General features: G+C 31.8%; 2 protein-coding genes across 2 annotated transcripts in view; both read left to right on the top strand.

The window, feature by feature from the left end:
- Positions 1-5,753: 5,753 nt before the first annotated feature.
- HELRODRAFT_176138 (hypothetical protein) lies at positions 5,754-8,309 on the top strand (the record flags this gene model as incomplete). Its single annotated transcript, XM_009023460.1, has 4 exons — positions 5,754-5,866; positions 6,735-6,819; positions 7,828-7,947; positions 8,238-8,309. 4 exons carry the CDS (start codon positions 5,754-5,756, stop codon positions 8,307-8,309), a joined length of 390 nt encoding a protein of 129 aa, XP_009021708.1.
- A 733-nt stretch (positions 8,310-9,042) lies between these two features.
- The window catches only part of HELRODRAFT_83215 (hypothetical protein), a gene marked incomplete at both ends in the record, with an annotated part of 41,228 nt that continues 35,114 nt past the window's right edge, over positions 9,043-15,156 (top strand). The window contains one exon of the mRNA XM_009023459.1: positions 9,043-9,088. Coding sequence (XP_009021707.1) covers positions 9,043-9,088 — 46 coding nt within the window. The remainder of the gene's footprint in view (positions 9,089-15,156) is intronic.

The raw sequence follows: 15,156 nt of genomic DNA, 5'->3' as shown, positions 1-15,156 counted from the left end.
GTTGAACAATGTTGAAAGTAGTGTTGAATTTTTGATATATATATATAAATATATAGTTGTTCAAAAAATCCACCGACGATTCAGCATTAACAAGTTTTATGGTTGATTTTCTAATATTTTGAACTATTTCTTTACAATTAAGTCTATTCAAAATGTTGAAATCCATTTTATAATCGTTTATGATTTTAATTGTTAAAATTAATCAAGCAAGATCCCATTTTTATAATCGTTTATTTATTTTTTTTTTTATATTATTATTAAAATTATGCATATAGATCTATTTCGACGTAAAGTCATCATCAGTGCAATATATATTTTAAATAAATTCTATTAATAGTTAATTAGTTGTATTTTTTAATATATTAAAATAAAATAAAAATAACGAAATAAAAACTGTGGAGCTCCCTGTCATGAAGCCGTACTGGTAACCATGTATTGAAACATACGACAACAGTCTTTTTTCAATGACTTTTTAATAACTTTTAAGAGGCGTTCTAGAAGGTGTATACCCCGATATGAGGATCATTTCAGTGGGTCTCCTTTTTCTTTATATATCGTTGTGCTACTGTTCCATTCCACTGGTAGTATTGATTTACTCCACATCTCCCTACAAATGTGTAAGAGGGCTCGGAAGCCTGCCCCACCAGATGCTTTGATGAAATAACTTTTAAGTCCAGACAAACCAGCCGCTTTACCCCCTCATTGCCTTCAACGCCATGCAACGTCAATCCTCCCACCTACCACAAAATATCTACAATACTCCGTTAGACCAGATCTCAATTTTAAAATATGTCCAATAATGCGCACTTTTTTCCACAAATTGTTTACGCAATGTTGGTTGTCCTCTAGAATCCCATCGTGCGGGAAGAAAGGTTTCACATTGCTTATTCGCAAAAAAGGCGATCCGGCAACTTCCGACCCAGAATATCAACAATGTGACTACATTTCGGGACCTACAGCCAACTTGAAAACGAGAGCAGGGTTGCAGTTTGCCGATGATACGGCGATTATTGCTAATTGCACGGAAAATTCTCAAAAGTTAATCGACATCAGCCAGTCTTGGTGTAACAAAACTGGCATGCAAATGAGATTAAATAAATAATTAGATATTCGGCATGAGAAAAAAAAAGGACGATGGAACTATTCCTCAAGTCGAAGAATTTATATAGCTTTATATAGCTTTATATAGCTGGGCAAAATCTATGACTTTGAAGGAAAAGGCACGGAAGCCAAGAAAATGCTATTCGGTAAATTGAAAAACTTGTTGTCGTTGATCGGTGAATTAGATACGTCAGCCCAGTGAAAGCTCTAAATTTTAAGACGATACATACCATCACAGCCGGCTTTTGAGCTTAGGACATACAATGTCTCGTTGACTTAGATTGGCAGCTGTCTTGACCCATTGGTGGTAGAGGCAGTGAGAATGTGGCTCTCATTGCTAATCAGTAGTTGTCTGTCAGAGAGCTTAACACTTCCTTTCAAACTGGGTGGGTTAAACGTTAGATCTCTGAAACGTTACGCCACATTCTCGAGGATCAAACCTCGCAACTATTTAAAAGCCAATGGAAATGAGGAGCTAAAATGTCTGTAGAGCGAATCGTTCAGCGACTTCATTAAAATCAATAATATGCTTCCTGGCGCCAACGACATCAAACCGACGCTTAAAACAATAAAAGAACAACAACAAACCGCAGCTTTGAATCATTTGACATCTCTTCAATGTCAAGGAACAATATTAAAACCAATTCAATCACACATCCCAGCTGTTCACATAGATCGTTGGTCGAGGAATGTAACATGCCTTCCGGATGTTTTGTTTAAATTTGTCAGGAAAAGTTTTATACAACAATTTATGACAAACGCCAACCTTGAAAAATGAGGAAAATCATTCACTGCACAATGTTCTCTATGCAGTGCTTGCCAAACAAACAAACACGTTTTATCGAATTGTGGCCCGGCGTCGGTCGGTGCTGAAGCGATTTACAATACGTCACAACAAAACTCTTTCAATAATATTAGACAGGTTGAAATCATGCACAGGCCCTGATGTCTCCATATATGCAGACGCGGATCAATATAAATATCAGCCACTATCTTGCCTCTTCAAGACGCTATGTCCCGACATCGCACTACTTTGCGATAGCAACATTGGAATCCTGGAGCTCACGGTTTGCCATGAAACAAACTTTCTGAAATCAAAGGACTATAAAATGGCGAAGTACTTCCATAATTTGCAAAATAATTTGACCGATAGTTATAAACACTCTAACATTACAATTAATACATTTAAAATATTCCCTTTAGGTTGTTTTAATACTTTTGATTTGTCTCTCATTAATTTAATATGGACTGATGGTTTTATCAACAACCTTATTTATGCAGCAATTTTGTCATTATATAGTATTTACTTTGATAGAAATGCAAATTAAATGAACCATTTAGGACTAATCCGCTCTTGTGGTAAACATTCTTTTTATAAGGTGACCAGTTTCTGAGATTATTTCATGACATTTTACTATATATATAATGATGACAATGATGGGAACACCTTTTTATTTTCACTGTAAAAGCATACATGAAATGAAAGAAACATCAATTGTAATAATTGTCAATATATAAATATATAAATATATATATATATATATATATATATATATATATATATTGATTATCATTGACAATTATTTTCTTTCATTTCGTGTATGCTTTTACGATTAAAATAAAAAGGTGTTCCCATCATTGTTATCATCATCATCATCATTATTAATACTATTATTGTTGTTATTGATGGTGTTGTTGTTATTGTCATTATCGTTATTATCATCGTTGTTAGATTGCTGGTGGATCCTATTAACGTTATTGTTGTTCATTCTTCAAGTTGGAAGAGTTGTCGTGATTCCTTGTTGGATGTTACAGAGGTGGACATGGGTCCATTTTTACTGACCCAACCTATCACTCACTCAACTCATTCCAACCCAACCCGCCTGAAAATGCAAATTCTCAAACCCAACCCACCATTTCCACTAGTCGTACTTTAACCAACAGTCAAACTTTTACAAATAATATTTAAAATGCAGACCTCAAAATTAGAAGCTTATATTTGAAATAAAATACACTGGTAAAGTAATCACTCTGCGAGTGTCATAAAATAACATGAAAATTAATTAAAATTCAAATGTTACTAATATTTTACTTAACTTTTTTTCATTAGTTCATAGCCACTGTTCCAAAATGAGTGAAGACTAGACTTTATCAATATCTGTTATGGAAGCTCGACAACCCCAACTGAATTGAAATTTCTTTTAGATTGTGTTAGCAGAGAGGCATAATACTTGTCTAGCAACCTTTGAGAGAAGTGTAAAGCCTTTGCTATTGTCTTACCAGTAGGCTAGCAAAGAGGTGTAGTCGACAGGGACATTCACGGCTTTTTATCTAGCCAATTCTTCATAACCTAAGGGTTCTGCAGTTGAAATTTTAGTAGTTGATGAGCTACAACCATCCCGCAGGTCAGCAAAAGGTTTAAAGCGTGCTTTCTTGGCTGGCTGAGCGTAATTATCTTCAACACTCTGCTGTGCTGATGTACTAAAATGACATGAAAAAAATGTATAAATGTTAAGCAACTCGACCTAACGTGAGATTTATCGGATTTTTTTACTTTCACAAACTTAGCAAATTAAAATCACACAAACTTCTCAAATGACGCTGACTTTCTTCTGAATCCGCCGTAAAAGTTAGGTGTTTTGTAGTTTTTGTAAAAGATCCTTAATTTTATTCTATTGTTTGGGTTAGTTGGTTTAATATTATTATTATGGTTTAATATCATCTTCTTGATCTTTTCATCAGTTTTGTAGGACGAAGTCATGCCATTTCGATTCGATAATATAGTATTGTAGGGGATTAAATAAATATAGTTATTATAAACATTTAACATTTTTAATTATTAATTAGTTTTATTTTTAATCTTAATATCTATGTTTGAATTTAATTCATTATTATTACTACTACTACTTTGCTTACTTTTTCTCTTCTCTTTTTACGTTAGTACGAGATTGTTACGTTTGTTTGGTTAATAAAACAAAATTATTTCTACTCGTATTGAATTGTCCAATTTCTTATTCGACAACAAAGACGAAACAATAGTAAATCGAACATTCCTCAACAATTGGTGAAACCAGACGTGATTTGAACAAAAAATCCGACGTGAAAAGAAATACGAAGATCCACGTGATTAGAGAAAAACAAAATCATCAATTCAATCAACAAAACGTTCCAACGATATGATGACCCGATCGCCATATTACCTCTTTTCAAGAAAATGGCGTCAACAGATCGGTTCGAGAATGCCGAAGTGCAATTTCAATTGCAAAACGTGATATGTAAAAATCAAGATTCTATCACGTAATAATTTCCCTGCCTTTGAATGTAGTCTCAAATTCGTCACTAAAAGTGCAAAGAGGAACAGATTACGACACTCTAAAAGCAGTTATCATCAACATTTAAACAAGCTAAACCTGATCAATTTCTACAGATATTGCAGTCGTCAATCTCACAGGTAATTGCTGCTCAAAAGAAATTTGACCTGCAACAACTGGGAAATTTAGCTGCGGAAAAGCATCTAGAAATTTACACCACAAATATCAGCACAAACGTATCAATGAATTTTGACGACTCCAACCCCAAAGTGATTGACTCAAAAACCAATGAAATTGTTTTGACAAACGATTTACATGGTTTAGTGCAAAATATTCACATTAATGAACCACCAGTGCTCCAGATGATAGAGCCAGAAAATGAAAAACATGTTGAAATTATACCAACAGTTGAACACATCATTGATACTTGTGAAGTCCAACCAATGTGTGCCAACCAGTCTCAAGAAAAAGAACCTTTAAAAATAAGTTTTAGTCTGGAGAATGTAAACAAAGTTGAAAAAGAGCAGCCGTCAGAAGAGTCTAATAAAATGAAAGTTTTTCAGAATAAAAGCACTTTGTACAAGACAAGGCAGAATAAAAGAACTTTGCACACACAAAATTTGTAAAATCTTGAAGTATTCCTTTATAAGCGCTGAAGACGAGAAAAATCGAAATATGATCCATACGCTAATAATTCGGCAGTTGCATCTTCACACGATGCAAGAGTGGTCGTCCGCGATGGGGATGGAGAAAGCAGGTGGAGAAGGACAGGGTGAAAGCGGGGTTGCGTGATACTGAGGCGAGTGACAGATGTGGATGGCGTCGAGGGGTATTTCGGTTTCATCATAGGTAGCCAAACGGCAACCCCCGATCTTGGGGAAAATGTCGTCTAAACGTGTGTTGTTGAGTTTTGTATATCCAACACCATCTAAATTTTTCAAACTTAGTAAGTAGGCTTTCATTTCATAAAGTTTATCTATAGTGGCTGTCAGGTTGCTCTTTGTAATGGATTGCTTCCATTCTCTATCTAGTATCAGTTTGCTGTTCAATATATGGAAAAGATCATTGATGTTTTTCACAAAAGCTATTGTTTCAGAAAAAACATAAAATCCGTTTAAGAGTTCCAACGGTTTAGCCGCAGAGCAACTAAAGACTCAAGATGCATATTTAACTTTCACCTTATGCTTTTCAAAATTTACACGATTTTTGGTTAATTTATTTTTTAGTTTCATTTTGATTTGTTGCTGATAATTAACTAAGTTTACGATATGATTCCATTTGATTGGATTATTATTATAAAATATCATATAAGAATGAAACATATTCCTCATTAATTTCAGCATGTGGCATGCATCAAATATGATATATATTTTCTGGCCGGTTGTTGGGGACAAGAAACTTGTTTGCATGTTTAGAAATGTGAAAGAGCATCCAACCAATCCACATGCCGAAACGTTAGTGGTCAACCCATCCATTACCAGTGAAACAACCCTAAAAAATAAATATAATGTATAAAAATTTTAACATATCTTTAAGAAAAACAAATGTTGTTTACCCTAACTCCAGCATTATGTAACTTATCAATGGCTTTCTCTATAAAATCTTTCAACTTGTGAGATGATAACTTATTTGTATAAAAATAAGCTATTGAATGCCTCCAAGCTTCTCTCAGACTAACAAAATAAAAAACCAACATCTCTGAAGCAACTATGTCTTCATTCCCATTTCCATAGTTAACATATCCAATAAAGTCATCTTCACAAATAAACAATGCGTTTGATAATTTATGCTTAACATTTAACATCAATAAAATTAAAAAAATTGAAAACAAATGTTTATGGTGAAATGGGAAAAAAATCAAGAAATAAATAAAATAGACAAGGAATAAACTAGTATATGCTACCAAAATATGCTATATTTTAAACTCACAATTTTACAAACAAAATATATTTTAAAAAACCTACCAATTTTCTTATTATACTGTTTTAATACTCGCTGTCGTAACCGATTTACGATGCGACGGGTTCAAATCTTCGATTGAATAAATACTCCAAACAGTTATTAGTTATTAAACTTTATTTACAGAAGAAATCAACTAATCGTTTATTTCCTGCAAATTCAAACTAACGCAACAATTAACTTTTAAATTGTTCAAAATCTATCGCTATGACAACGTCAACAAACAAATCAAATATCGCTTTAAATAATTCACAAAATCACGAATTTCACTAATCACGGATTTTACTAATCACGAATATCACTAATCTTCCTGCGACGTGCGCTTATATACTCTCCGCAAGCGTCGTTTCTAGATTCTTCCAGATGGTCCGATTCTAGCATACTCAAGAATGCTCCAGTCACTAGAACATTCCAGAATACGCTAGAATCTAGTGCGTTCGGTAGCACGGTTATAACAATACGTAATTTGAGGCTTTATTGATATCGAATCAAGGATTAAAGAGCATTTGCAATATTTCATTTGCAGAACATATTTCTTTATATAACAATACTAGTTTACACTTTTACAGAATATCATTATTAACAAAATTTTACTTGTTCAATGTTCTCAAGTGTGGCAGTGTTAGTCCACTTTTTCTTAAAAATTGGTGTGCACGAGGACCATGAAAATGCAGCTGCATATAAAAGGTCTTGTAACTATCATTATATACTTTGTTAACTCTTTTTAAATGGTATGAGTTTTTTATCTAGAAGCAAAAAAAAAACAAAAAATTAATCAAAATTCCAATTCATTTTGCTATGGTTACATAACATAAAACCTTTGTATGTAGCTAATTCATTTTTTAAATTATTACATTCATTCATAAGTTTTCTTATTGTTGCCTGTAGCATTGTGATTCTGGACTTGTAATACTTTGATTGCCTTTGCTGTTGCTTGATGAGATGTGCATCCATTGAGCAAAACGTCTAAATATAATTTAAATTTGAAAGTAAATAGCTGCATTTAAAATTTTTCATCATACATATATATATATATATATAATATATATAATATATATATATACCCAATAAATTAAAATAAAGAAACTCTTTGTATTTTGTATTTCTTATGACAAAAAGCCATTTTATAAAGGCATCCTAATAATAATAATAAACCCATAATATAAAAACATCATAAAAAATATTTGAACATTAATTAACGATAGTTAAAAAAATAAAAAGTCAAAAATTTTAAATAAAAATACGAAAAAGCAAAGCCTCTTTTCTGGGCCTAGTCTAGTGTCTCCTGGCACAATGTAACATTTTTAAAACTTTTAAACAAATAAACTTTATAAAACCAAAATGGATCAAATAATAAATGATTCCAAAAATTTTACATAATTCAGTTAAATTATTAAGTTAAAAATCGATTAAAACTGCCGTAGAATTATTTTAGCAGCAAAAAAACGTTTACTAGAATGCCGCCGGTGGCACATTAACAGGGAAGAAGCTAAATATAGATTGGAAAACTGAAAAACTCATTGACAATTTGGTGCTAAAAAAGTTTGCTTCCAAGTTTCCTGACCTTGAGATGAAGGTCAACACTATAAAGCCATTCTTATATATAATTCAATGGTATTGTATATCTGGGTCAAAATGAACAATTTTTGCGCTTTCCAGAATAATTTTTTGTTAACATTTTTAACTATTTCTTTGGTGTCACGCTTCATTTATTGGATGGTGGTTTTTTTAAAAAAACTTTTTACCACATCAACGGCTTTTTCAACATTCACAAATCCATCTCTCTCCTAACTTTAATGACTCGGAGCTCATTTTCTCAAATTAGAATGATAAAATAACAAATTTAATTTTATTTAATTAAATCAGATCAAACAAAACAAAAATCAAGCGAATTTCCAAAAGCCTCGCCGCTCACAACTGAAGGAAAAAGGAAAATGAACTCTTGCCAAAGATAATAAATAATAGTATTACGACGTGCAAATAAAAATTTATCTAAAAAAAATTTTTTTTTTTAATTTTTTTTTTAATTTAGTTTCAATTGTAAGTAACGGAAATTTTTACAAATACTTTTTAAAATAATGTTCGGCATAAAAAAATTTTTTGAACATATTCTTTCGTACGCACGCCTTATAGCAGTCTAACAAGTTCATGGTCTGCGTGCGGCCCGCACGCCCGATAGATTTATCGTTTTTGTAAATCAAAATCGTTAAACCTCTCCTCCAGCAATCTGGAATTGTCGATGAAACCCAACATTTTGATTAAAGTCTGTAAAGGAAGGTTCTGAGAAGTGGGCATTTAAAAAAAATTATAATCGACATCTGGTCTAGGGGGTATGAAAAAGTTCAATATTTTGCGTATAATTGTCAATATTTTTTTCATATGTAGGTGGGTCAGTGTTTCAAATAACGCTTGTATTGAAATCCTTGGATGTGAAATCCTTGGCTAACCTTACGGCCCTTATGTAATCGACATAGTTAACTTGTGAATCTAACTTCACGCATCTCATATTTGTTGTTTTATACATAATAGTGGTTGTTGGTATGTAATATTGTATATCTGGTTGTCCTTGCATTCATTATTGATTTTAATATTTAATAGGTGTTTTAAATCACATATATATTTTTTTAGTCAATAATTTTATTTACAATAATACTTAATAGTCTGTGACCGTATGGGGTTATTATTCGCAAAGTTCTGGAGCTTGTTCTCATCAGAAGGTAACAAAAATTTAAAATAACTTTTATTTAATTAATTAATTAAATGTTTTTAAAATTGTTTGTTATAAAATATTATATGTGTAAACTGTGAATATATTATATTCAATATTATAGTAATCATGATGAAGAATATGCTAGCTAACTCCACCCACTTTTTGTTTTGACATTGATATTCTATTCTGATAGACAAAACAGAAAAGTAAACAAAAAATGTGTTGCAGTTTCTTTATTCAAATAAATTTTAAATTAAAAAAGCAAAATATTTAAAAATATTAAATTTTTATTTTTCAATATATATCATCAATTTTTAAAAGCATTAATTGAGACATGACTCAATATCTTTTGCCAATTTCTCTTGTTTTCATAAAAATATTTAATAAAAAAATTAACGATGGCCGCTATTTATCCCAGTGTCAGTGGTATCTCATCAATGCAGTTAAATGCATTAGTGGTAAATAAGGAGGACGACTGCATTAGTTGGTATCAGGAACACGGATTGTTGGCACAATTTTGGGTTCGTAATAAATGTGGACATGGTATGGAGATGTTGCCCAAAAAACTTGAAGGATGTAAAATGTATGTGTTACACTAAAAAGGTTTGGCATTGTTTCAACAACAATTTTAGGACAACATTGTCAATCCGGCATGGGAGTTTTTTCAGAATCTTAACTTCCAATTGAAATATGTGTCATGGTAAATGTATTTTAATATAAATTGATATTGATTAAAAAAAATATAAATCATGGCTAGGTTCAATAATGTGAGTTCTATTGGTGGTTGAACGACGTACAACAAACAACTTTATCAACCCTTTTGCAGATTTAGCCACACTCTATAGTTGATTGGTTCAATTTTTTGCGAGAGCTGTGCTCTTCATAGATGGCTGCTCAATCTATGTAAATCAGGGATACTGGTCACATAGCCCAGACTGACGAGAGTGTGGTCAGCAGTTCAAAAAGAACTTGAAATGGTGCTGCAAGACCTGTTCGCCAAAAATTGGCCTTTAGTGGAATTGACCAGGACACCAACGACTCCTAGTTGAGGTTGAGAGATGAAACGTTGCTCCTCATAGTTGAACGTAATATTTTGCCTGGTAAATTATAATTAAATTTCATAAATCAAATCTGAAATATGTTCTGATGAATGGAGAGCTTACAATGCTACTGATAATATTGGCTACCAACATGACACCGTCAACTATTCAAGGACGTTTATGGCTTCTAGCGGTGTACACTGTACACACAAATAACGTGGAAAATCTTTGGAGGGGTGCCAAAGACAAGTTCAAAAGAATGAGAGGAACATATGATAACCATTTGTCCTCCTATTTAAATGAATTTATGTGGCATAGGAGCATTGCCAGAAAAGAAGATGAGTTTGAAAGGGCGCTCACTCTTATGAGAACATTTTATCCAGTTTGAGAAATGTCCCAACAAAAGGCTCATTTCAGAGCCACCCAAGGGACGATCGTAATGCTACAAATTGCTTAAAATTAAATATAAAATAATAACAAAGAGCCATTGTTATTCCTTATACAACCGAAACAAAGTTTTATTTTATAACATTTTAAAAGTTTTTTTAAATAATTTAACTCATTTGGTTAAGAGAATAAATCTGTGTGCTGTTATTCGTTTTTAGATTATGGAAACTTTCAATTGCATCGTAAATTGCGTCGTAAAATCATTTAAATATAAAGAAAAGATTAATAAAAAGCTATTTTACAAAATTGTAATTTAAATCATGATATAAATTTTAAAATCTAATATCACTTTTAAAGCTTTACATCTTGTCATCATTGTCTATTTATTTTCTATGCATGTAATAAGTGACAATAAAAAAGAGGGGATGGAGCTTAACAGCGTATTCTTCATGATTACCTAATATTATATTTTATCATATAATAATTAAACTAAAATAAATTAATAAACAGTGAAAAACTTTCTCTTTCTAATATTACAATAAATCAACTATCTATATATAGAATATATGTGTTTATTATTCCAAAAAAATGAAAGTTTGACTTTTTTACAACAAATTTTCAGCAATGAATTTTTATTCTGGGAATTAAAATTTTTTATGCACGAGTCTAAGTAAATTCTGCCATATTATTTAAAAAAATTACGTCCACGATAAATACTGCAGCATATCTATTTTACTTTGTTGGCAATAAATACTGCTGCATAAACGATAAACAATTATTAGGTCCAGGTCCATGGTACATTTTTTACTTACCGCTGCATACAAAATAAATTACTAGATCCACGGCATGTTTTTCACTTAGTCGACCGAAATTAACACTGCATACACTATAAATACTGTGTTTTCATTGGTAATACTAATACTCAAGTGCAAGTCTTGAATAGAATTTCATTTGGCAGCATTTACTACTTTGATAATATACATTGTTTCATAAATTTAAAGTTTTATTTATTTTTGTTATTTAAACTATAAAAAAGGTTATATTCAAAAATTTGATAGTTGTTAGATTATACATAAAATATCGATCTTTTCCACCATAAGAAGACAATCAATTCAACAAAACCAAAACTGTTAGAACACATATGCGTTTTTCATTTATCTGTTGCAAACAAATTTTTTTCAAATTGCTGGGTACACTAATTTGTTGGTACCAGTAACAGCATGATTCCATACAATCATACAATACTGGTCGATCAACAGCTTGGTGGATCCAATAAACCACAAGCTGTTCAAGCAGTCATTTTTGATGTTCTCGTGTTTTGATTTGTTTGGATTCACTGAGTTCTTGATCCAAAAACTTCGAATTATTTTTGTTGTGTTTGGGCTGGCCAACCTGTTATTATTATTGATATTATTATTAATGTAAAAACAAAATAAGTTAATTAAAATGTTTATTCTCTATGCCCACCACCACAAAAAAAACTAAACATAGAGAAGATTCATATGCCTGTACCTGTATAATACTAACATAATTAATCACTTTACATAAACAAATTGACCCATGTAATAAATATCCAACAAAATGCAGTAACTTTGCTACCAACAAAAAAAACTATTATTAAAGAGAAATAATGGATCAACGCAAAGGAGCCAATAAATTAGGAACGCACAGATATATTTCAAAACATTCTACATTAAAAATGGTAAAGGGTTACCGAAAAAAATTTGTATAAATTAAAAATGAATAAAAGAGCAGCTAAAAAGTTTGTTTTCTATATAAATAACAATGAAGAGCAATGATAAAATTATGATACGAAATATTGAAAAATTTAACCAAAAACTGATCAAAGCTGAAAATGCAATAATATTTTTAATAATTGTATTTATGACAGTCTATATATATATATATATATATATATATATATATATATATATATATATATATATATATATATATATATATATATGTTGGTAATAGACCATAATTTTTACAATATTTTATAAATTCTACCGAATGTTTGGCGTTAATATGTTTGTAGTTCGTTTTTTCAATTTTTCTCACTAAAGTTTTTTGGTGAACGTTTAGTTTATTAAAATTCAAAATAAACTTATTTTCCGAATTCATGCTGCAAATAAGGCCATATTTCGATTCCGAATGAATCATCATCATTGCTTTCTGCTGTTTATATAGGGAAATATTGACATTGTCAAAATGAATTTAGATGGAGATTGACTTTGTCAAAGTGAATTTAGATGGAAATTAGGTGTCAGGTTTCTTTATTGGCTGGTCATCTTTTTTGGTCTCCTTTTCTTCATCGATAGCATCATATTTGTTTTTGTTGTTGGTTAAGCGCCGGGTTGTAAGTGAGGTTGTCATTTTTTGTTGTATATTTATTTTTGGTTTATTGATGTCAATTAGGACTGCTTCTGCAATTTTAAGATGCGTGTAGTTGCTGTTCTGGTATATTACTTTGGTGTTACTGTCGAGGATTTCACGGCTAATAGTGATTGAGTGTGTTGAGTCCAAATGAGATTTGATAGCACCACTCTGTTTATGCATCGTAAGCCTTCTAGTCAATGAGGTAGTAGTAATTCCGATATATGAGTCAATTATAGGACTTTATTTGTTTTTGTTGTTGGTTAAGAATTATAGAATTATATATTGATGTCAATTAGGACTGCTTCTGCAATTTTAAGATGCGTGTAGTTGCTGTTCTGGTATATTATTTTGGTGTTACTGTCGAGGATTTCACGGCTAATAGTGATTGAGTGTGTTGAGTCCAAATGAGATTTGATAGCACCACTCTGTTTATGCATCGTAAGCCTTCTAGTCAATGAGGTAGTAGTAATTCCGATATATGAGTCATGTTGACGTGCACAGCCGTCAAAGGGGCAATTAAATTCATATATTACGTGATTACGCCTTAGCACAGAGTTATCTCTAGGACTACAGTTGTTTTTCAGTATTAGGTGAGTATATATATATATATATATATATATATATATATATATATATATATATATATTGTTCTATACAGTTGTTCAAAAAATCCACCGACGATTCAGCATTAACAAGTTTTATGGTTGATTTTCTAATATTTTGAACTAGTTCTTTACAATTAAGTCTATTCAAAATGTTGAAATCCATTTTATAATCGTTTATGATTTTAATTGTTAAAATTAATCAAGCAAGATCCCATTTTTATAATCGTTTATTTTTTATATTATTAAAATTATGCATATAGATCTATTTCGACGTAAAGTCATCATCAGTGCAATATATTTTAAATAAATTCTATTAATAGTTAATTAGTTGTATTTTTTAATATATTAAAATAAAATAAAAGTAACGAAATAAAAACGCAAAGGTTCATTGAAATTAGTAAACAAAATATTTGAAATTATACGATTGTTCATGCTACGTGGCCGTTGTCAAGATGGCAACCAGCAATGTCACAAATTTGAAGCGCGAAATTAATTAGAATATCGTTTCTATTATTATTATTGTTATTAATATTATTAATTATTATTATTATTATTATTTTTATTATCATTATTATTATTATTATTATTATTATTATTGTTATTGTTATTATTGTTATTATCATTATCGTTATCATTATCATTATCATTTCAATCGCGGCCTCCAACGCTCGTCTAATCCCGACCCTTTCATCCCTTCTCAACACATGTCCATACCACCGCAATCTCGATCTCCTTATCAATGTCACAATGTCATTCAGTCACATCATTGACATCAGCTCTGTACTTCTCCTATCCTTCACTTTAACACCACACATCATCCTCAACATAGCTCTTTCTGCCCTCTGCAGTACACTTTCCTCCTCTCTCCCCAACACCCAAGTTTCCCCACCATATACCATCGCTGCTCTCACATATGCTTTATATACCATCCCTTTCAGCTTCACTGACCATTTCTTTCCACACAATACCCCACTCAGTTCCCTAAATTTCATCCATCCCACACAAACTCTAGCCGTAACAGTGCTAAAACATCCTCCATCCGCGTTCAGCTTAACCCCTAAATAAACAAAGCATTCCTCTCTTTCAATACCACCACTCAACCCCGTCTTTGCGTCCGTTCTATTAATCACACCATGAACACATTTTTTACATTTGAACGTGCCTTCCACCTTTTCCAGTGCCCCCCTCACACCACTACATTTCTTATGCACCCACTTCTGACATCCTATACACAATACCGAGTTAGCCTTCACTCTCCTGTCACATACCCCACAGGGGTCTATTTTACTTATCACTCGCTCCCCACCTTCCCCACTTACCATTACCTTCGTCTTACCAATATTAATTTTTAACCCTTTCTTTTCAATAACACTTTTCTATCTGTCAAATTTTAACTGCAATTCTTCCATGCTATCAGCCATCAAGACTACATTATCTGCATACAAAATCTCAAATAATAACCCCTGCATTATGTTTCCACACACAACATCCATCACAATTGCAAACAGAAACTGTAATAACACTGATCTTTGATGCACTCCTACCTTAACACTAAAAGCGTCCGACATCCCCCTTCCAACCCTCACCCTTGTCTTCGCCCCTTCACACAGCTGCATCACACCTTTAACAAGTCTCTCATTCACTCCTTTCTTCCTCAACGCCCA

Source organism: Helobdella robusta, assembly GCF_000326865.2.
Source record: "Helobdella robusta unplaced genomic scaffold HELROscaffold_36, whole genome shotgun sequence".
Classification (NCBI taxonomy): domain Eukaryota; kingdom Metazoa; phylum Annelida; class Clitellata; order Rhynchobdellida; family Glossiphoniidae; genus Helobdella; species Helobdella robusta.
Note: the sequence above shows the minus strand (reverse complement) of the source record. Positions and strands in the feature narration are given on the sequence as shown.